Source organism: Garra rufa, chromosome 4 (assembly GCF_049309525.1).
Source record: "Garra rufa chromosome 4, GarRuf1.0, whole genome shotgun sequence".
Classification (NCBI taxonomy): Eukaryota; Metazoa; Chordata; class Actinopteri; order Cypriniformes; family Cyprinidae; genus Garra; species Garra rufa.
In genome coordinates, this window is record NC_133364.1 from 9,111,136 (window position 1) to 9,133,816 (window position 22,681).

The 22,681-nt window shown below is 36.3% G+C and overlaps 1 protein-coding gene across 1 annotated transcript; it reads left to right on the plus strand.

Annotated features, from left to right (window-relative positions):
• Window positions 1-3,251: 3,251 nt before the first annotated feature.
• On the plus strand, window positions 3,252-22,681 carry elk3 (ETS transcription factor ELK3). The gene is made up of 5 exons (XM_073838098.1): window positions 3,252-3,570; window positions 12,847-13,055; window positions 13,301-14,071; window positions 18,427-18,549; window positions 21,688-22,681. The coding sequence occupies exons 2-5, from the start codon at window positions 12,849-12,851 to the stop codon at window positions 21,793-21,795; spliced, it is 1,209 nt and encodes a 402-aa protein (XP_073694199.1). The 5' UTR covers window positions 3,252-3,570; window positions 12,847-12,848; the 3' UTR covers window positions 21,796-22,681.

Consider the following 22,681-nt stretch of genomic DNA (forward strand, 5'->3'; position numbering starts at 1 on the left):
GATTTTAACCCTCACATGGTCACGTGACACCGGCCGGGTGAACGGCATCATGGGAGTTGTAGTTTTAATTTCTTCTCGGCGAGAACGATGAATTACCGTCCTCTAGTGGCTGAGGGTGTTCGTACAACTCCTAAAATAAATAAGTAAATAAAACTTAACTTGTCTTCAGCAAAGCCGTTCCTCTTAAATACAAGTCTGGTGGATAAATTACGGCACGTAAATATTCTTTAACCGTAAAAAAGTGATTAAAATATATACAATTTAGCTTAAGTTCTTAAAAAAAAAGAGAGAGAGAGGAAAATAAACTGAACACTGAGATTTTTGCACTGAGTCTGGGACATTATTGTAATACAATACAACAACGCATTTGTGACCCTGGACCACAAAACCAGTCATAAGTGTAAAATTGTCGAAATTGAGATTCTTACGTCATATGAAAGGTGAGTAAATAAGCTTTCCATTGATATACTGTTTGTTAAAATAGGACAATGTTTGTCTGAGATACACCTATTTGAAAACCTGGAATCTGAGGGGGCAAAAAAATCTAAATATTGAGAAAATCGCTTTAAAAGTTGTCCAAATGAAGTTCTTAGCAATGCATATTACTAATCAAAAATCCAGTTTTTATATATTTATGGTAGAAAATTTACAAAATATCTTCATGGAACATGATCTTTACTTAATATGCTTATGATTTTTGGCATAAAAGAAAAATCGATAATTTTGACCCATACAATGTATTTTTGGCTATTGCTACAAATATAACCGTGCTACTTAAGACTGGTTTTGTGGTCCAGGGTCACATTTATGCAAAAAAAAAAAAAAAAAAAAAAAAAAAAAAATTACTTTACTTTAATTGCATGCTAATTTTCTCAAATTTAATACAGTCATTAACAACAACAACAGGTATCCACCTTTATCTTTAGCATGGAAGTAAGCCTATGGGTGAGACTTTCAGTTCGTTAGCCGCTATTGGGAAATAACGAGAAGAATAACAACATGCAGTAAACTTTAAAACTGTTTGCTCTACAAACTAGTGTGCTCATAATTAAGATAAATGTTAAAATAATATGGGAAGACATAGCAATTTGCAATATCAAGCAAAAAACGAGCTGTTTTGTTCAGCTAAAAATAGCTGGATGTGGATGAGACCAGAAGCCACACCCATAAAATTTACAAATGACCACGCCCACTCGGACAGGAATTTATTTTTTTTCTATACTATAATACAATTTCTATAATGGTATTAATTATTATTATCTTGTAAAGACGTTCACATGCGCTTGTTGTGATGTCTTCACTCTCCACTAGATGGCGGAGAATGAACAGACATTTTACACACAGCGTAATTGCTGAGATCATAATTGTTTTCATATGGCCCTTGAAATGTCAGTGCGTGAACATCTCAAGCTGACAGACTCAGGCCTACTCATTAATATCAGCTATTAAGTTATTACATAAGTTAAATAAAAAACACAACAAATTCGTGCTAAAGAGACAATTCAAAGAAGAGGTTAAGAGACTGGTCAATTTTGTGTGTGTGTGTGTGTGTGTGTGTGTGTGTGTGTGTGTGTGTGTGTGTGTGTGTGTGTGTGTGTGTATGTGTGTGTGTGTGTGTGTGTGTGTGTGTGTGTGTGTGTGTGTGTGTGTGTGTGTGTGTGTGTGTGTATGTGTGTGTGTGTGTGTGTGTGTGTGTGTGTGTGTGTGTGTGTGTGTGTGTGTGTGTGTGTGTGTGTGTGTGTGTGTGTGTGTACCTGGTATTCATCACGTTATGGGGACCAAATGTCCCCACAAGGATAGGAATACCAGTAGATTTTGACCTTGTGGGGACATTTCTCAGGTCCCCATGAGGAAACAGGCTTATAAATCATGCACAATGAGTTTTTTTTGAGGAAGTAAAAGTGTGCACAATCTCCTGTGAGGGCTAGGTTTAGGTGTAGGGTAGGTGTAGGGCGATAGAAAGTACGGTTTGTACAGTATAAAAAACATTACGCCTATGGAATGTCCCCATAAAACATGTAAACCCAACATGTGTGTGTGTGTGTGTGTGTGTGTGTGTGTGTGTGTGTGTGTGTGTGTGTGTGTGTGTGTGTGTGTGTGTGTGTGTGTGTTAAAGGATCCGGCTTCCTGTCAGTGGATATCCCTCCAGGAAATCGGAAGATGGTCCCACCCCCCTGTGGAGCCCATGCCACTCATTTACCAAAAGAGAGATTTATTTGTAGTGCAGAGATATATAGATATACACTACTGTTTAAAAGTTTGGGGTCAGTACAATTTTTTTTTTTTTTTTTTTTTTTTTTTAAAGAAATTAATACTTTTATTCACCAAGGATGTATTAAGTTAATAATTAAAAGTTTATTAAAAGTTAATAATAAATAATTTACATTGTTATAAAATATTTATATTTTGAATAAACACTGTACTTTTTAAACTTGTTATTCATGAAAGAATCCTGAAAAAAAAAATCACAGAATATTTGGCAGCACAACTGTTGATATTATTCAACATTGATCATTCTAATAGAATGATTTCTAAAGGATCATGTGACACTTAAGACTGGAGTAACAGCTGATAAAAATTCAGCTTTTCATCACAGGAATAAATTCTATTTTAAAGTATGTTAAAATAAAAAACATTATTTTATATTGTAAAAACATTTAGCAATATTACTGTTTTTTTCTGTATTTTTAATCAAATAAATGCAGCCTTGATGAGCATAAGAGACTTCTTTAAAGACTATTACAAGTCTTACTGACCCCAAACTTTTGAACGGTAGTGTACTTTTGTATTATTTAAGAGGCATTTTGTTCATATTGTTTATTTGCAATGCTGCTACTTGCATTGCATATCATGTTGCATTATACCATAATAAATATAACATATTAACCTTCTTAAAAAATACAACACAGTATTTGTCTAACAGAATGTTTAAAATCCTTTAATAATGTACAAAAATCACTATTTTAAAAAAGGAAAACCACCCATTTCACAGAATGACCTATTTATTCTCTTTAAGATTTTTTCCACACATTTTTTCTCCAGATTTAGTAAAGTTATGAGGACATTTTCTAGCAACTTGATACCCAAACGTCAGAATCAGACACACACACATACAAAATGTGTGTAGAGGAAGGAACACGGGCTCCTCCCGGCGGGTCCCGGGCAGGAAGAGGGTGACGTCAGTGTGCTCCGCTCGCTGCAGATTCAGGTTACAGTATACTGCGTCTGCGCGCGTCCGCATCCGTGTGCGCGCGTGTGTGCTCGTGTTCTTGAATGTCGGATGGTGGCTGGAGGAGGAAAAGCGTGTTTACACAGACGGGCCGAGCGCCTGGGGAATAGCGCACGGCGAGAGGAAGTGAGCCGGCTAGCTGTCTGCCTGCACCAACTTCCTGCTCAGAGAGAGAGAGAGAGAGAGAGCGAGAGAAAGAGAGAGAGAAAACAGTCGGGATCCCATTACAGTCCGACTAAGAGCTGCCGAGACGGCCGACAGCATGGAAAAACAGCGCATTATACGGAATTCTTTTTAATAAAGTGAAAAAGGACCCCAAAAAGCCTGACCATTACGCACAGGTATGTGAATAATCCATCCGTACTATCTGAACGTGTTATACGTGTTTTTAAATGTGTAATTACTTCATAACAACATTAAAAGGAAGAAACCTTCCAAAGTACACGACTGAAACTTGATATGCCCAAAAAGAATGAACCTATCCAAACGAAGGAGCTGTTTGAAATGTTCAGACGTGATGTTTGAGACTTAAATGTATGCAGTTATAAAGTATTTCATGTGTTTAAACGAACAGATCTCTTTTAGCAATAACAGACACACTAGACACTTCAAGTGTCCACTGTTCCCGTTACTTACGCGCAATTTACGCACCATTTACGCACGGCTGAGGAAAGTTTGAATACCTGTTGAGCTCACGATTTCGTGAAGTACGTTTCAAAAGTTTTGTTGCTTGTATATCTGAAACCTTTGGGCTGCTAGAAAAGGCTGCATTTGGCTCCTGGCGCTTTAAACGCACTAGTAGAGTTTCTGGTTTGTCTGGAAACAGCAGCAGACTAATTGCCATGCGCTTCCGGATTGAAACTGGCAGCAGACAGCATCTTGAAAATGAGTCATTGGGGCAAACAAAGAAACTTCAGTTCAGCCCTAGAGCTGATGTTACCCCTGCATCTGGATATGCAGCGGGTTATTTATTATGATTGGGGGGAGATCGGTGTTGGGGAGCCCAGTTTACTGTAAGTCATACATGTATGGACTAGAGATAGCAGATGATGCTCGGGTTTCCTCGGATCTAACCCAAGATGTCCCTAAGTTCACCAAAGGTGTTCTTGCATACCAACCAAGTGTAATTTATCAAGTTCATATTCAACTATGACAACCAGAAAGTGTCTATACTTATGGTCTTAATTTAAAACTATTGTTTTATCATTTAAAATGAGATGTTTGCCACTTTGAATGAGACTAATGCCACTTTGGATGTCATTTCCTTCTGTTTTGGGGTTTTGGACACAGTCAGTCACACTGTATGTAAATTCACGTTCCTCCTGTCTACTTCCTGTATTGTTAGATGTGCTGGATAACTTTGCAGTTATGCAGGTTATTTCAAACTCAAGACATTTAAACATTTCAGTATTAAAACAAATAAACAACAGTGATTAGTTGTTATTTCAGCATTTTTTAGCCTTAATATTAAAGTATTTGCTCTGAAATGGTTTAAAAGAGGAACCGCTAGTTTGCAAGAAGTAAAATGCAGTAAAATCTATTTTAATGTAATCAAGAAATTCTTTCAAAACCATTTTTGACTATTTTATGTGTATTTTGGTATTTTTTAAGGCTTTATATTTTTGTATTTTCTCTGAAATTTTGATCAAACAGCCAATTAGATTCAAACAGCTTAATGCAGGACATAAAATGCAGAAAAAATCTAGTTTAATGCAATCAAGGAACTATTACATCAGTATTTCAGTAGTTTTTTGCGATCATATTTCTGGATTTGCACTGAAACTACTTAAAAGAGGAACCATCATTTAGATCAAACACCCAATTAGATTTAAAAAGTTCAATGCAAGCAGTCCAAAATTTAGTTTAAAGTATAAGGAATGTTTTCCAAACTCTTTTTTATGTTTTTAAAGTGAATTTTAAAGTGTCTGCACTCTTTCTGAAGTCACTATATGGACACTGACAACACAGCCAGACGTTCTCGCATCTGTCTGCGTAATTTCAAGAGCTGCAGCTCTCTCTGGAGAAATGCGGTCGTGGAGAGAAGTCCTTCACGGCTCTCTTTTCTCCCTCTCTTCAGCAGGAGCTCCCTGAATTTTCCACTGCAGTCTGTGTGCGCAGGAAGAGCGCACATTTAGTCATGGCGAAGTAATGTCTGCGCACACCAACTAATCTCATTACGAGTTTCCGCTGGCGCTACAGTGGAGGGGTTTGTGAGCGCGACGGCAAGTTTGGTGTTTAAAAGCTGTCCAGGGGCCATTCAAAACACTGGGGTTGAGGATTTGATTCCAAGCTGTCCCTGCGTGTCTGTTGCATGAGTCTTGATGGGTGTGAGCATGTCGTTTTAAGCTGGAGATAGAGAGCCTGGAGTGCATCTTCTCACCTGAAAGATCCTCCTCTTTCCACTTTCATGTGTGAAACTTTAAAAAACAGTATCAAGCAGTAAAGGCAACTGACAGACTGTTGCCTGTTTCTGTGTCTACAGGCATGTTCCTCCTGTCTACTTCCTGTATGGTTAGATGGGTTGGATAGATTTGATGGTGTACAGGTTTTCTTGGTGTTTTCCAATGGCATTTTTCTAAAACAGGTTCCAATACACTTTCGTGTGTCGTGGAACTTCGCAGCTATAAAAAGTAAGTTATGTGTGATGTTGGGAAAAGATGATTGCTTGATGCATCTGTTAGTAGCAAATGTTGACAGTATAAAATTAAGTAAAATCCACTTTGCAATACATGCATACTGAACAGTTTTTTACAAACTAACTACAACTTCCTAATTTTTATGGTGAGAATTTTTTGAGCAGTAGAAAACTAAAAACGAAAAACAAGTTTCTGAACTTAAAAATTTAAGTACATTTAAGTACAAATAAAACTGGCAAAAAGTGCAAAAACATGACCTTAATTATTCATTCCCCAATGCATTATAGTAACAGCATTGTAATTTTAGGTAGATTTGATTCAATTTGATACTTTTTGGAACCTTTGAAATGAATATGAGACACCGTTATAGGTAAATCAAAGAAATAAGTATTTTAAGTATTTTGATTTAACAAAATTTTTTCAGTGTTTTCAAGGCAGAAATTAAAAGAGTTTTTCTGTGGCAAATACGTTTTTAAAGTGGTAAAACAGTGTATTTTCCTACTGACACTTTTTTCACATTTTCTGCACTATTTGGGAAAAAACATGGTTAAACAAAACTAGAAAGTACTTCTCTTATTGTTAAAATATGTATTAAACAAACATGACTGGCAAGGGAGTGATGCGAAACAGAATCCATGTGGACCTACTGATGCCTAATCATAAAAACTATGCACGATTCATTTATTTCATTCAAATTTCATGCTGTGTATTAAAACAGCTTTAAACCCAATGACCATGAAACTGATGCATGCCAGACAGCGGCAGAAGAACAACGGCAATGCAGCGCTATGTTAAAGTGTGTCTTTTTGTTTAGCGCACATCGTCTACTATTTATTTCTGCATCTTAGTAAATCCTGGCTGTGGAGTCAGACTTGGCTTCTGCACTGTTTATGTCATTGCTCATATTGCAAGATAAAAAAAAGAGACTTTGCATGTGCAGTTTTTTTTTTCCCTCTTGCGATAATCTAACAATTACTTTTACAGCCACTTTCCGTGCAGAAACCTCTCCAAACGGCTGAAATCAGCTCCCTCTGTTTATTCCCTTTGATTAGGGTAGTAAATCTGGGAATCAATGAGTCTATTGATCATGATGTCACATACAGCATGTCTGTCTTTAGACGTCCATATGGGCAAGAAGTTTGTGCCAGCACAAAAAGAGAAGAGGAAACCTCCCATTTGTGCCTTGTGTCCGTGTGGTCCTCGCGTTCCCGTGTTTGCTCCCCGCAGCAGGAATTCCTACCTTTCAGTTCGGGATCGGCATTCCCAGGAAGACGCCCTTCAAAGGAGAATTGGAGGAAGTCCTGATATAGACAGTTTTACGGTCGTTTAACGCAGATGCTCCGCTCAGAGGATGCTGGAACAGGAAATGGTTTTATTTCGCTTCTTTGGGGGTTTGGAAAAATAACTAGGTATGTGGTGGACGGTGAGCTTTTATGTTCTGCCCAAGAGTTAAGTATGAGATCTGACTGTAATTTACTATATGAGAGTATGTATAATGAGAAGAGTAATGAATGACTGTGTGAGAAAGTGCACAATACTTCCTGATAAATATCTGTATTTTGGCAGCATTTTTCCGAGCACTTCCTTCTTTGTCACCACAGGTTTGGCCGAATCTTGCTGTTTGTGTCTCTTTACACTTCTTCTGGCTGATATCCCAACCAAAAGCATCTGAAAAGACAAAATTAAAAGTTATGCACACCAAATTATGAAGCAGGAAGTCAATGTGAAATCAAAACTGAATTTACTTTCTTGATACAGGTTTTCAGGAATAAATCTTCACTCTACTTATTTTGCTAAAATATTTACTATTTCTTCAACTGTATTTCACAACTCTGATGGATAAAATCAAACGCTTTATATGCAAATGTCAAATTACTATGTTAAAATGTAATACTTTTTAAAATTATTATTATATTTACACATTTTCCAACCATTTTTAGCAATCCAGTTGATAAATCCAAGTGTTTTAGTCAAAAATGTCACACTCTACATTAAAATGTAATAAAACATTTATTTTCTTAAAACATTAACGCATTTTCCAAACATTTTTCACAATTCAATTGGTTCCCAATAAACAAAATCCAGTGTTTCATTCAGAAGTGTCACATTACTACATAAAATGTAATAAACATTTACTTTAATAATTTTCTTAAAATATTTACTAATTTTCCAACCTTTTTTTTTAAATTAAATTGCCTGCCAAATGATAAAATCAAGTATTTTATTTGAAAATATGCCACATTACCACATAAAAATGAGAAAACTTTACTAAATTTTACCAATAAAACTTTACTTTTCTTATTTTCTTAAAATATTTTCCAACCATTTTTCATAATCCAGTTTATTCCCAATGAATAAAACCAAGTGTTTTAATTGAAAATGTCACATTACTACATCAAAATATAATGAACATTTACTTTACTAATTTTCTTAAGATATTTACAAAGTTTCCAACAGTTTTTCCACAATTAAATTGCTTGCCAAAGGATAAAAATGTTGTTTTATGTGAAAATATGCCACATTACCACATAAAAATGAGAAAACTTTACTATAAAAAAATGGTCTAATTTTCCAAATTTTATAACCATTTTTCACAATCCAGTTGATTCCCAATGTATAAAACCAAGTGTTTTAATTGAAAATGTCACATTACTACATCAAAATGGAATAACTTTACTCTTTGTTTATCTATTTACTCATTTTCCAACCATTTTCCACAATCCTTCTGATTCCTGATGATGCTATTTGGAACGTCACATTACAGAAGCACAGTGTGTTGCAAATGCCATTTCATGTTGACTTCAAGTGTTTTAGGTTTTGTTTTGGTGGACTCTGGGGTCATTTGATTCTATAGGCTCATTATTCAAACAATCCCTCGATGACTTCCAGAGCCGGCAGTTTGATGAGCGAAAACTAGGGTGAAAGTTTCGGCTTGTGTGTCTTTGTCAAAATTATGACAAAGACTTTCCCAAAATAAGGCAGCCTGCAACCAGGGAGTTCCTCTTGGCCAATAAAGCATGCTCCGTGTCAGAGCTATCCACACTAGTGAGTCAGCCAGCCTCCTTTCTCCATCTACCACTCCGTCTCGTTCGTTCCCTCCATCCGTCTCGAGAGAGCGTTGGCTCAGACAGCAGGAAGGCTGCAGTAAACGCCAGCCCGCCCTGTTTGACTGACTTACAGTTACCAAAGGGCATGATGTAACGCTAGTTTAAACCAAAGAGTGTGTTCAAACACACAAACACACACACATTTGACTGCTTTGAATTCGAGTCAAACTGGTTTCCTTGTGTCTATTAAACTCCTGTCAGACCTCAACCTAAGGTCCTTTACTGTTCCTCCACCCAGGTCTTCCTGCTGTCCTCCATTGTAACACTCAACACTATTCTCCTCAACTTCAATCAGTCTTGTATGCCAGATATCCACTGAAAATAAGCAGAAACTCTGCAGCATATAAAGTATATGCATATGTCTTAAAGGGATAGTTCACCTGTTTCATTCACCATCATGTTCTATTGCATGAAGGAGTAATTTCAAACAATGTTCACACTGATCTTTTTCATACAATGCAAGCATGCACATATTGAAATGTGCACTGTTATGTAATCTGGGTAGTGAACAAATCATATTAGTTTACTTTTATGATCATTATATGATCATTTCAGGTTTTTTCTGTCAAGTTTGACAGCACCTGGTCATCATGTCGCATTAATATGTTGCATCTCCTGGTCAAAGTGTAATGGAAATATAATTTTATATATTTCCTCAATATTAACCAGAGATTAAGAGGTAGAGGTTACAAGAGTACACTAAGGGTGAGCGTGTGGCTAAAGTGCATGATGACAGCGTCACAGGAAGCGGCCCAAGCGAGATTTAAACTTCCTGTACGGTTGGGCTTTTAAAATTGAACCACTGCGCCTTCCTGTTGGAGTCAATCCCAGACCGCATGCATGAAGGAACGCAGTCTTGTTTTTGACTTCCATATTGACTGCGACTTTGTTGTCTAAATAAAAAATTAAATAAATACATACATTTTCTTTTTAACTATTAATAATCAGAGATGTCTTGTAAAGAACAGTTTAATATAGCTTAACTGGTTGGCCGAACTATACATTTTAAAATGAAAGGCTACGCATATGTCTAAGGTTTCTTAAAGGAATGTGAGCAGATATCATTCTGCACATCCTGTTTCGTGAGATTGCAGCTTCCTGTCTGTGTCCAACCACACCGACAGAGTATAAAGAGGACTTTTAGCCATTTTAATGCCTGAAACCCATTCACAAAAACTGGACGATCTATCCGTCCTTATCTTCAACATGGGCGGCCATGGCGTATAAAGATTAAGGATGTGTGTCTGTGCATGTTGGACTAATTTTGACAACATTACAGTCTGATAATAACAGTTTGGGTGATGTTCAAGGATTAGGCAGCAGATCATTTAAAGGGAAGTGTTTGACTTCACGTTTTTTATAACTGTTATTCTGGATCAACTGGTATTTTGAGCAAATAAAACTCAGATATACTTATTATTAAAAAACTGGGAGTTTTTTGAGGTTTTAAAGTCTTTTATGCTCACCATGGCTGCATTTACTTGATAAAAATACAGTAAAAATTTAAAATATTATTACAATTTAAGATAACCATTTTCTGTTTTAATATATTTTAAAATGTAATTAATTCCTGTGATGCAAAGCTGAATTTTCAGCATAATTACTCCACCTTTAGAATTCTAATATGCTGATTTGGTGCTTGGATTAAAATTTTTGGGTCACCTACACCTTTAACAATTCCCTTTCTGCTTATTGTAGGTTTTAACTCTGGGTTTGGGACATTTGAACTATTTTGTGCTCCCTTAACTTACTTATCTCTACCTGGTCACTCTAATCTATGTTCAAAATCAGGGTCTTGTGGATCAACTCCATGTTTACCCTGTTAGTAATCTCTGTTCACAAGTGGGTGTATTTGCCTGCCTTTGAGCGGACATCTTCGTCCTACAGAGGTCAGCGGCACGGTCGATGCTGGAACATGTTGCTTATTTGCGATTCATTCCCGTGTCAGTCCTTCTGGCTGATAGCTCTTTGTTGTTTACGAGCCTGTGCGTTAATGTACAACAGAACAGGAAATGCTTGCAGAGTTTGTGGGAGGGCACCCAGGAATGACGTTTTTTGTTCATGCGAGAGAGGGAAAAGGGGAAATTAAAGAGCGAGGATGAATTCAGGAGCACGAGTGCAGCGTTCTTTAATGTGGCTGCATTTGTAAAGCTGATGCTCTGGCCTCTCCCTTTTCACCACTTCCTGTTGAAACCTGCATAGATATGAAGGTTTTTAAGAATACAGTCACTTCTGGAAGGATGTCTGATTATCAGATCAATTGAAACAAGGTGCTAGTCCAAGCTTATCAATAAGAGACATAGTAAATTTGGCTTTGCGGTACCACAGCATCTTCCTTCAGATCTTTAAACCTTGTTAGGGTCATTAAAAGTGTTCTTGAGCCAACCTTTTCTTGGCCAATAAACACACAGCGTACGCAGACAGAGTGCAAATGTGGCTAATTTAAATTAGATTGCAAGTCTTATGAAATTACGCCACGCTCTCACCTCGGTCACAATGATACACACGTGTTAAATCATTACAAGAAGCAGCCGTTTAAAAAAAATAAAGGTTATTTATTGGCATTTATAGAACCTTTCCTTAAAAGTTCTTAAAAGAATCATTTTTTCTTAGTGTGAAGAAGAACCTTGCACATTGGAAAAGTTCTATAAAGGTTCTTTATGGAACCATTGATGCCTAAAAAGAACCTCAATGAATCAGTCAAAAAGACTCACAAACAGTCTCAAACTCACAATTTAAATCGGTCTAATGACTCTACACTTTATTGAAAATAAAGGTTACAAAAGTGGGTTTCTCGCAGTGATGCCATAGAAGAACCATTAGAAGAGATCATGATTATTAAGTTGGCTTGAGAAAGTCTAGCTACTGAAATGTTATTTAAACATTCTTATTATTATTCTTTTGATCCTAAATTTTTCGACTCCTCCTAGAGCTGTAACTTTACAACCACCAACCTCAGCCCAGATCTTCAGACTAAGTGTGCTATATCCTTTCTAACTGATTGGACTTACAGTTTTCATAAAATTGAAGATTAAAAATAATAAAAATCACATAGACTTACATTGACGGAATGTTCAGAGGAGCCAAGACTATTCAAATTATAACTGACAAAAATCGAATTTAAACTCCCAGAAGATTAAAAACCATACAAATCCCACACATTTACATTGACGGAATGTATAGGGCAGCCAAGACTTCAAACTCCAACTGTCAAAATTCAAGGTTAAACCTCAAGTTAAAAAAATCATACAAATCCCATAGACTTAAATTGATGGAATGTTCAGATGAGCCAAGACTATTCAAACTCCAACTGTAAAAATTCAAATTTGAACTCCCATAATATTAAAAATCATAAAAATCCCATAGACTAACATTGACGGAATGTTCAGATAAGCCAAGACTGTTCAAACACCAACTGTCAAAATTCAAGGTCAAATTCAAGTTTAAAAATCATAAAAATTCCATAGACTTGCGTTGATGGAATGTTCAGATGAGCCAAGACTATTCAATCTCCAACTGTCAAAAATCAAATTTAAACTCCCAGAAAATTGAAAATCACAAAAATCCCATAGACTTACATTGCAAAATGACTATTCAAACGCCAACTGTCAAAAATTAAATTTAAACTCCCAGAATAATAACAATCATGAAAATCATATAGACTTACATTGACGGAATGAGCCAAAACTATTCAAACTCCAACTGTCAAAATTCAAATTTAAACTCCCAGAAGTTAGCAGTTTGTAACTTTTAAAACATTTTCAAACTTTCTGGTCTGGCTTTCTCAAGCCAACTTCGCAGTTTCTCTTGACAAACCTTTTCATTTAGTTAAAATGTAAACTGTTAATGTTTATAATTTTACCTTGTCTGACAGATATGGAGAGTGCTATCACGCTGTGGCAGTTTCTGCTGCAGCTACTGCTGGACCAGAGCCATAAGCACCTGATTTGCTGGACATCCAACGACGGCGAGTTCAAGCTGCTCAAATCGGAAGAAGTCGCCAAACTCTGGGGCCTGCGCAAGAACAAGACCAACATGAACTACGACAAACTCAGCCGAGCACTGCGCTACTACTATGACAAGGTTACACACGCTTGTATTGGATAAACGCAAAAATTTTATGAGGTGGTGATTTCGTATGAATTCATACGATGTGATTTGTATAGAAAAGTTTGATTTTATACCCCTACAACCAACCATCAATGGGGCATAAGCAGATCATACTTTGTGTGTACAAATTCATATGAATTAGCCACCAATTCGTCAAAAAGTAAAACAGTTACGAATTGCCATTTGAGCAAATTTTAATAATCTTCTTTCTTTTGCAGAACATCATAAAGAAGGTGATTGGCCAGAAGTTTGTATACAAGTTCGTATCTTTCCCTGATATTCTGAAGATGGATCCACAAGCAGTGGAGCTCGGTCGGGACGGTGGTCACGTCTCGGGTGGCGTCATGTTGCAGGACGTGGAGTCAGATTGCGGCGAGGGGGAGGAGTCTCCGAAGCTGTCGCTGTCATCGCTGAGAAGCCCCGCCTGCAGGAACGAGTATCTCCACTCTGGTCTCTACTCGTCCTTCACAGTCAGTTCCCTCCAGAGCCCGCCTCCACTGATGCGTCCAATCAAAGTCGAGAAGCAGCGAGGGGGCGAACGAGGGGAGGAGGGACAAACAGTGATTCGCTTCGTCACTAATCGATCAGAGAAGGTCGTTCCTCTGGCTTCCTCGCCGCCACCTGTGTCCGCGGAGGTCTTCTTCGCTTCAAAAAACTCCCCTTGCTCGTCCCGTAGCCCCTCCCCTTCTCATAGCCCTGTCTACACGCTGAGGCCGGAGCGCAGTCCGGAGGCTCGCATAGACGAATCAGAGCATAGCGCTCAGCCTCTAAATTTATCGTCCAGCCACAGGGAGCGAGCCCAGAATCAGGCCACGCCCCCTGAGAGGAGGACCGGTAGCAACGGACTGCCTCCCAAAGCTCGGAAACCCAAAGGGCTGGAAATCTCCGCCCCTTCTATACTGCTTTCAGGAAGTGACTTGGGCTCCATCGCCCTCAACAGCCCAGCACTGCCCTCAGGGTCACTTACACCAGCCTTTTTCACTGCACAGGTAACAAACACTAACACATTTATTTTTATGTCATATATAAAACCTAATGAGCTAGACAGTATTTTAAGGCATCAAATCAAAAGACTTTGAAGTAAAAAAAAACAAAAAAAGTAAAAAAAAAAACATTATTACTAGTACTATTTTACACAATATTTGTGTTCTATGTAATTTTATACTATTAGAATACAATGTAGATAGTTTAGCAACATGGTACGTTGTAGCCTATTGAATTGATAATGAAAAGCTAAGTTAAGCTCAAATGCCACAGTCTAAAATGAATCTCAAAAATACTTGTAATTTAATATCGAACATTACTGATCAGTTTTGTTCAAATTTAAATAAAAAAATGACATTTTAAAAAATAGTTTAATGTTATGCTCATTTGAAAATATTGTGTAGTTAGCTTAGCAACATGCTAATGTAAAGCTGTGTTGAATTGAGCTGGGCTAGCAAGCTAAAATAAATGTCAAAAATACTTTACTAATATCAAATTTTATTGATCAATATTGTTCAAATTTAAATGAACAAATTACATTTTAAGCAATAGTTTAATGTTATACTGATTAGAATATTTTGTAGTTAGCTTAGCAATATGCTAATGTAAAGCTGTGTTGAATTGAGCTGAGCCAAGCATAGCCACAAGCTAAAATAAATGTCAAAAGACATGCTAACATGCTAATGCAAAGTTGTTTTGAACTGAGTTGAGTTAACCTAAAAAAAGTAAAAAATACTTACATTTAACTTAATATCAAACATTATTAATCAATATTGTTCAAATTTTAAATTAGTTTATTACTATACTTAGAGCATTTTTATTAGAATATTGTGTAGTTAGCTTAGCAACATGCTAATGTAAAATATTGGATTCAATAGTGAGAAGGCAAGCTAAACAGTAGATAGCAAGACAACTGTTTTTAGCAGTAATATTTCTCTGATTTTATCACTCTCATACATTAGACTTGTACTTACATTTATCAAAAGTATCAACAAAAACAGTTTTGTCTAAGTAAAATCAACAAAAAGGTTTTGTGCTTGACAGATTTTCATGTTGTTAGTTTAGCAAGACGCTAATTTTGCCCTATTTAGTTGCTGCCTATGTAGAGCTTTTGGATCAGGTTTCAATCCACTGTAGGAAGCTTTCTAGGTTTTGGAACTGAGCTATAAATGAACACAAAAACATTCTCTCAGGCACTGTTTATAAGGCCTTCAACAGGTAACAAATAGACAGGACACACACCTATACTGGTAATACAGCTATGAGACGTTTCGGTCTTTACTGGGTGTGGAAATGCGTGGCAGGCAGACGGGTTTTAAAAAAGAGGTAGAGTGAAACAGGAAGAGAGAGAAGACAGACAGAATGGCATAAGCGAGAGAGGAGAAACCTGTAAGTAAAGCCATATGTCCGTAATCTCACACACTACAGCATAGTGACACAGGACAGAGAAAAACAGAGCGAGAAAGAGAAATTGATTTCACATGCTGCCCTATAGCCACAACCTGGTGATCCAAAGTCCATGACCCATGGGAAGCTACATGCTTGTGTAGATTTCTCTCCCGCTTTCTCTCTTAAAGAGACAGTTCACCCAAAAATGAAAATTCTGTCATTAATTACTCACCCTTGTGTCGTTCCAAACCAGTAAGACCTAAGAATTAAGATATTCTTGATGAAATCCAAGAGCTTTCTGACCCTGCATAGACAGCAACGCAACTACCATGTTCAACTACCCATCTGCGCTAGGGTATTTGCATAAGGGTATTTTCATTTTTAAGTGAACTCTCTCTTTAAGGGGGCACTTTTCAGTCTGGGTACGTCTATATTTTATTTTTTGACAGGAATAAAAACGAGGCTGTGAGGATAGAATAGATTGTACTGTTGTGTAAAAGGATCCCTGAGTAATAAGATTTACGTTATATAAAAAATCCATATTGTTATATACATATTTTGGACTATGGGGGGGGCACCAATTTTTTGGTGGCACTGAGCTGTGCAATTTGTACCGCAAAACACAACTCAGAAAATAAAATACTGATACGATGACCACAGCTCCTGAAAAAGCTAACAGACAGCGATGGATATAAGCATAGGCTTCAAATAAATGATGTACCATCGATTTTCCCCACAAGGAGTCTAAACACCCCTGGATATCAAGTGAAAACAGAAACTCCTCCAGTGGCTGCAGCGCCATAACAAGCATGTTTATATCGTTTGTAAGCTCTTGGTGGCTGTGGTCTACAAAAAGCCTCAAAGGCATCAGGGCTAAAGTTAAAAAAAACAAAGACAGGTAATTTGACAGTTTTATTTGTCCACAGGCATCTTCCCATTATTTTCTCTTTTTCGTATCGCTAGGAAAGCAGTGAAGACTTACATCACTTCTCTTGTTGCCCTTTGACTGAAAATTACAACCATAAGCCACACAATGTGGCATCATATCTGTATTTTATTTTCCAAATTGTCTATTCTGAGTTGTGTTGCGGTAGAAATAGCGTAGCTCAGTTTCAGTAGCTCACCGAGTCCAACGTTCTGCATAATCAAAATAATGGCCCCCCCATAGTCCAAAATATGTATATGTATGTGGATTTTTAAAATAACGTAAATCTTTCATGGGTTTTCTACACTGTTAAGTTTGCACCAGTTTCAACTTAAAAACTTAAGTTTCGCAGCTGCCTTAAATATTTAAGTTAAATCAACTTAAGTCATTATAACTCACAAGTTAAATCAACTTATTTTATTGTAATAAGTTAAAATGACTTGTAGTTTTAAGCTGATTTAACTTACAATTTTAAGGCTGCTGCTGAACTTAGGTTTTTAAGTTGAATCTGGTGAAAACTTTATACAGTGTACTACTTATTTCAGTAAGAGACATTAAGCCATAAAAGTCTTAATATCCACAGTTCCCTTTAACAATTTTTTTTTGTTGTTTTTAAATTTTAGAATACAGTTTTGAAAGCTGAGAATTACGAAATCTAGGACTTTCATGTTCGACTAAATTCGATTGTCTGAAGACAGAAAATTTTAAATGAAGTGCACAAGGCATATGGACTAATTTTATATTGCCTTTTTGGAGTTCACCACTCCACAACTGAAATTGTGACAACTGTCCACAAAACACAAAAGTTAGGAGCACGTGACTGAAATTGGTGAACTGTTGCTTTAATATATTAAACTGGGGGTGAACTGTTGCTTTTACATACTGAAACATCTACAACAGACAGACAGTTATTTCATAATGCCAGATTGAGTAAAATGCTCCATCTGCGTGCACAGATAAAACAAGCGTCAACTACACTCTTAAAAATTAAGGTGCTTTAAAAGGTCCTTCACAGCGATGCCATAGATAAACCATTTTTGGTTCCACAAAAAACCATTCAATCAAAGGTTCTTTAAAGAAGTATCGCCTGGGTCTCTACACATGAACTCCAGCATTGAGAACATTGTTTGTGTACACAGAGTTTACTAAAAAGAAAGTTTTTGAACAACTCACTTACATTGTTTTGGTTTCCGCTCGCAGCCGTCTTGCCAGTCAAGAAGTGTCGATCTCCGAATGCGAATGAATGGACTCCATAGGACGAAATATTAGGCTTATATGAGGCTCTTTTTACAACTAGAAGTTTAATATTGTTTTTCACTTGCGACAAAACAACGAATTAGCCGTGCATTTATATGGAAATATGCTTTAGGAGCTATCCATCCTCACACTCGGAGATCGACACCTCTTGACTGTCAAGACGGCTGCGAGCGGAAACTCAAACAGTGAAAGTGAGTTGTTCAAAACCTTTCTTTTTAGTAAACTCTGTGTACACAAACAATGTTCTCAATGCTGGAGTTCATGTGTAGAGACCCAGGCGATACTTCGAGCAAAGTTTCATGGTGTGTCGAGCCTTCTTAGTGTTGTAAAAATATCGACTTTGATTCGCTCAAATGTATGCCCCTAGTACTCCCATTCACCGGCCATTGACCACAAAACGAAATCACGGTCAATCTCAAAAATGGCTCGTTTGTCGTAATTATGCTTTTAGATATAAGTTTGTCTCGTTTACAGTAAAAAAAAACAGCCCAGGTTGCATTTTGGCAACAGTTATCCTTTAAGACTGGTTTTGTGGTCCTGGGTCACATTTTTGTCCTGTTCAGGTGAAAAAATCTGGGAAGACTGCTTGTGCATGACAGGCTTCACATGCTATCGACTGCTAACCGACGCAAAGACGTGTTAGAACTTGCGGAGACACACATTCGTCTTTCCAAAGTTTCAAAAAGACACTAGGATTTCATGATCCATGACTTCAGTGACTAATACAAATAACATCTCAAGTTCCTGTTCCCCCCGTTTCACAATGCCTCCTCTACTCTCTCTCTCCAGACTCCCTCTGGTTTGCTGTTGACGCCCAGTCCTCTCCTATCCTCCATTCATTTCTGGAGCAGCCTGAGTCCTGTAGCCCCTCTCAGCCCCGCCAGGCTACAGGGCCACGGGTCACTCTTTCAGGTAAATCACAAATCACTCACAAAACCTGTAAAAATAGAGATGTGATTATGAGGATGCGTTTTATTTTGCTTAGCACTGACACAATGTGTTTTAGAAAGCGATTCGCTTGTCTGTTTTGCGAGCGTGTTTGTGTTTGGTGTCGAGTTTCAGCCTTCATGTGAGTGAGAGGGGAAATCCTGTGGATACTTCCTGTTCTGGCCCGGGGGAGAGTAAGTGTGTAGGGAGGCGTGTGTGTGTGTGTGTGTGTGTGTGTGTGTGTGTGTGTGCGTGTGTCTGTATGAGCGAGAGAAAAGGACAAATCTCAAACTGTATATTTATGCTCATCTCGCATTTTGAGGGGAGGGTCCGGTCTTTACTGTAAACATCGCTAGGCAGCAGGAAACCATTAAGGTAACCACGGCGACTGCTTGGCTCCGCCTTTACAGGAATAGTGACAGTTCATGATGTGCACTTTTACTACCGCACACACAGACAGACGACTCACTCCCCCACTCTCACTTCCTCCCTGGGCGGCCGTAGTGGGAGATTTCTGGTTGGTCACATGATTTTCGTTCCTGCCGTTATTGGCTGCAGTGGAAAACTTTTGTGGCACGTCTGGCTTTTTTTTCACAGTGCAATTCTTTTTGGGGCTTTTTGTTATTTTCTATACCTGTAAAACATATACCATGAAAAAAAGATGCTTTTTAAATAAGTCAGTCCGGGAAATGGATTTACTGGTGTATGAGTGTGTGTGTTGGGGTTTGGAAATAAGCTACAGATGTTTCCTCTCTGCATTGGATATGGGGAAAAAACAGCTTCCTGTTAAAAAAGGGAGGGGGTGATAACTGAAAAAGACTCTGTGTCTGTGTGTATAGTCAGCTCTCACATAACAGGAAGTTCCTCTCCTAGCGCTACCGTGATGGACTACGAGCGTGTTTGTTTAGAGAACCACAAAGACAGGGTTTTTTTTTTCCTCACTGAGGTGTATTACGTACAGGGAGATATTTACAGAAACGCCCAGGTCATCTTTCAAAAATCAAAGACATTTTCTCTTTTTTTTTGTATATTTGTGAAGCTCAGTTGTAAATACACTTTATAGTGGTTGTACTGAATTTAATTCATGTTTTTTTAGAAATAAAATAGTATGGTAAATAATTTATTTTAAAAAAGTCTCCATAGAAAATTATATTCATGCATATTGTATTACAGGAAATATGATGTTGGGGGAAAATTGTCCTGCAAATGTCATCACAATGCTAAAATCAGTCCTACAGGCTTTATTTTATTTTATTTTTTTAAATATATTCATCTTTATTAGGTTAGAATTAAATAAATTGAATATTTTTTTTAAATAAAATAAAATGAAAAAAAAAAAAAAACTAAGCAAAGCAAAATAAAGAATAAACATTTATACATATTATAATCAATAAAATAACAATACTACTATTACTACTAATAATAATAATTAACAATACAACATAAGGACACATATCTATATAACATCAAAAAAAAAATGTAATAATAAATGTACATATAAGGACATAAGGTCCAAGTCGTATTTAAATAAAATACTTAATATTTTACAAAATAAAATAAAATAAAACAAACTTTATTAAACATTTATACATAATATAATAGATAAAAAACAATACTACTACTACTAATAAAAAATAATAACAATACTACTACTACTACTACTACTAAGTAATATTTAAATAAAATATTTAGTATTTTATCAAATAAAATAAATAAATAAATAAAGCAAAACAAAATAAACATTATAAAAAACATAAAAAACACTATACTACTATACTACTACTAATACTAATACTAATACTACTAATACTATACTACTACTAATAATAAATGTGACCCTGGACCACAAAACCAGTCATAAGGTTAAATTTTATAAAACTGAGATGTATACATCATATGAAAGCTCAATAAATAAGCTTTCTATTGATGTATGGTTTGTTAGGATAGGACAATATTTGGCAGAGATACATCTCTTTGAAAATCTGGAATCTGAGGGTGCAAAAAAATCTAAATACTGAGAAAATCACCTTTAAAGTTGTCCAAATTAAGTTCTTAACCATGCGTATTACTAATCAAAAATTACATTTTGATATATTTATAGTAGGAATTTTACAAAAAAATCTTCATGGAACATGATCTTTACTTAATTTCCTAATGACTTTTGGCATAAAAGAAAAATCAATAATTTTGACCCATGCAATGTATTTTTGGCTATTGCTGCAAATATACCCCAGCGACTTAAGACTGGTTTTGTGGTCCAGGGTCACAAATATACATAAAAAGACACCATTTGTCCATTTAACCTCAAATTCAAAATTAAATAATAAATGTACACATAAGGACATGTCCAAGTAGTATTTAAATAAAATACTTAGTATGTCATAAAATAAAACAGAATATAACAAAATAAAACAAACATTATTAATAAATATTTATACATAATATAATAAATCAAATAGCAAAACTACAACTAATAATAATAAAAATAATAGCAATATTACTACTACTACTACTAATAATAATTAGTATTTAAATAAAATACTTAGTAACATAGATAATGTAATTAAATAACGATACTACTACTACTACTAATAATAATAATAATAATAAATATACATATAAGGACATATGTCCATTTAACCTTAAAATCAAAATTAAATAATAAATGTACACGTGAAGACATGTCCAGGTAGTATTTCAAATGAGTAAATGAATACTACTAATACTACTACTACTTCTAAGAAAATGCAGATAATATTTAACAACAAAATCAAAATAAATGAAAAAATAAATAAGAATAACAACAATTAACATAACATATAAAAAAACAGAACATAAAAAAATGGCCAGGTAGAATTTGATATAAAAAAGTAATAATAATAATAAAAACATATCCCATTTAATGATACCTGGGCATTTCTTGATCAATTTAAACATTAAGAACTAATTAAGATGTCAATTTTTACCATTAGATGACATATCCTGACACAATCATTTAAATGTTTTATTTTACTTCACTATAAAGCATTTGCTGTAAAGTCACTAAACATAACATATGAAGACATTTTGATTCAGCATGTGTTGCATTACCTCAATGTCCTGTTTGCTTTCTGACTTTCACAGTTCCCCACCCTGCTGAACGGGCCGCTCCCGGTACCCCTCCCCAACCTGGACTCCTCTTCATCATCCTCCTCCTCTCTCCTCCTTTCCTCCAGCGGCCAGAAATCCTGATTTCTGGACACTCCACATATCCCCTCCCCAGAACGATCCCTTTGCTCTTACACTAAGAAGGAATTATGGACCTTCATATGTCATTTTTTGAGCCAGACTGCACTTCACCCCCTTGTGGCCACCCACTCCTACAGCATCCTTCAGTTCTGTTGAATTTTGGACCAGCAAACTGTGTGTTTTCTTCTTCAACTCAGGCTGCAATCCAAACAGCTCACCAAAAAATTCCTCCGCAAGCTCTTAAAATAGGGAATCGTGATGAGGTAATGCCAAAGAACATGAAGTGTCCTTTTGAGAAGATGGTGAGTCATTGGAAACGGAGCCTTCGTGGAGAACGTGTTTAGGACTGACTGGTTATTTGACGATGTAAAACACGTTCAAAACAGCGTAGACTTTCAGTACAAGCAAAACGTCAGCCTTCCCTACTGTTCTCCATTCATTCCAAAGGTGCTTCAACTGGAAAGATCTGCCGTTTTGTCGACCAGTTCAACGTTTAAACCATATTAAAGGAATCTCATTAGCATTTAAGTCTCTTTTTTATCTTTCCGAGGCTGTGAACCGGGTTTCTGTTCGTTTGTTGTTTGTCTGGAATTGTATTGTATAATATTGCGTTGTATGCACTGTGCTTCAAATGTACTACCGGCTGTGCCTTTTTTTGTGTAAGAATTGTGTATTTGTATTATTTTCTTGCTTAAATACGTTTTGTAATAGACGAAATTCCATTTCAATATTGGAAAGAAAAGCTTTGTAATAGCTTCCGTTTTTTTTTTTTATTATTAATTAATTGATTAAAAAAATGTATTCTCGTATTAATTTTATATTTTTTGCTTTCCAAGAGTCAAGAAAATGTGCCTTGTGTTTTTAAAATAAAAACAAGCATTGAATGCGA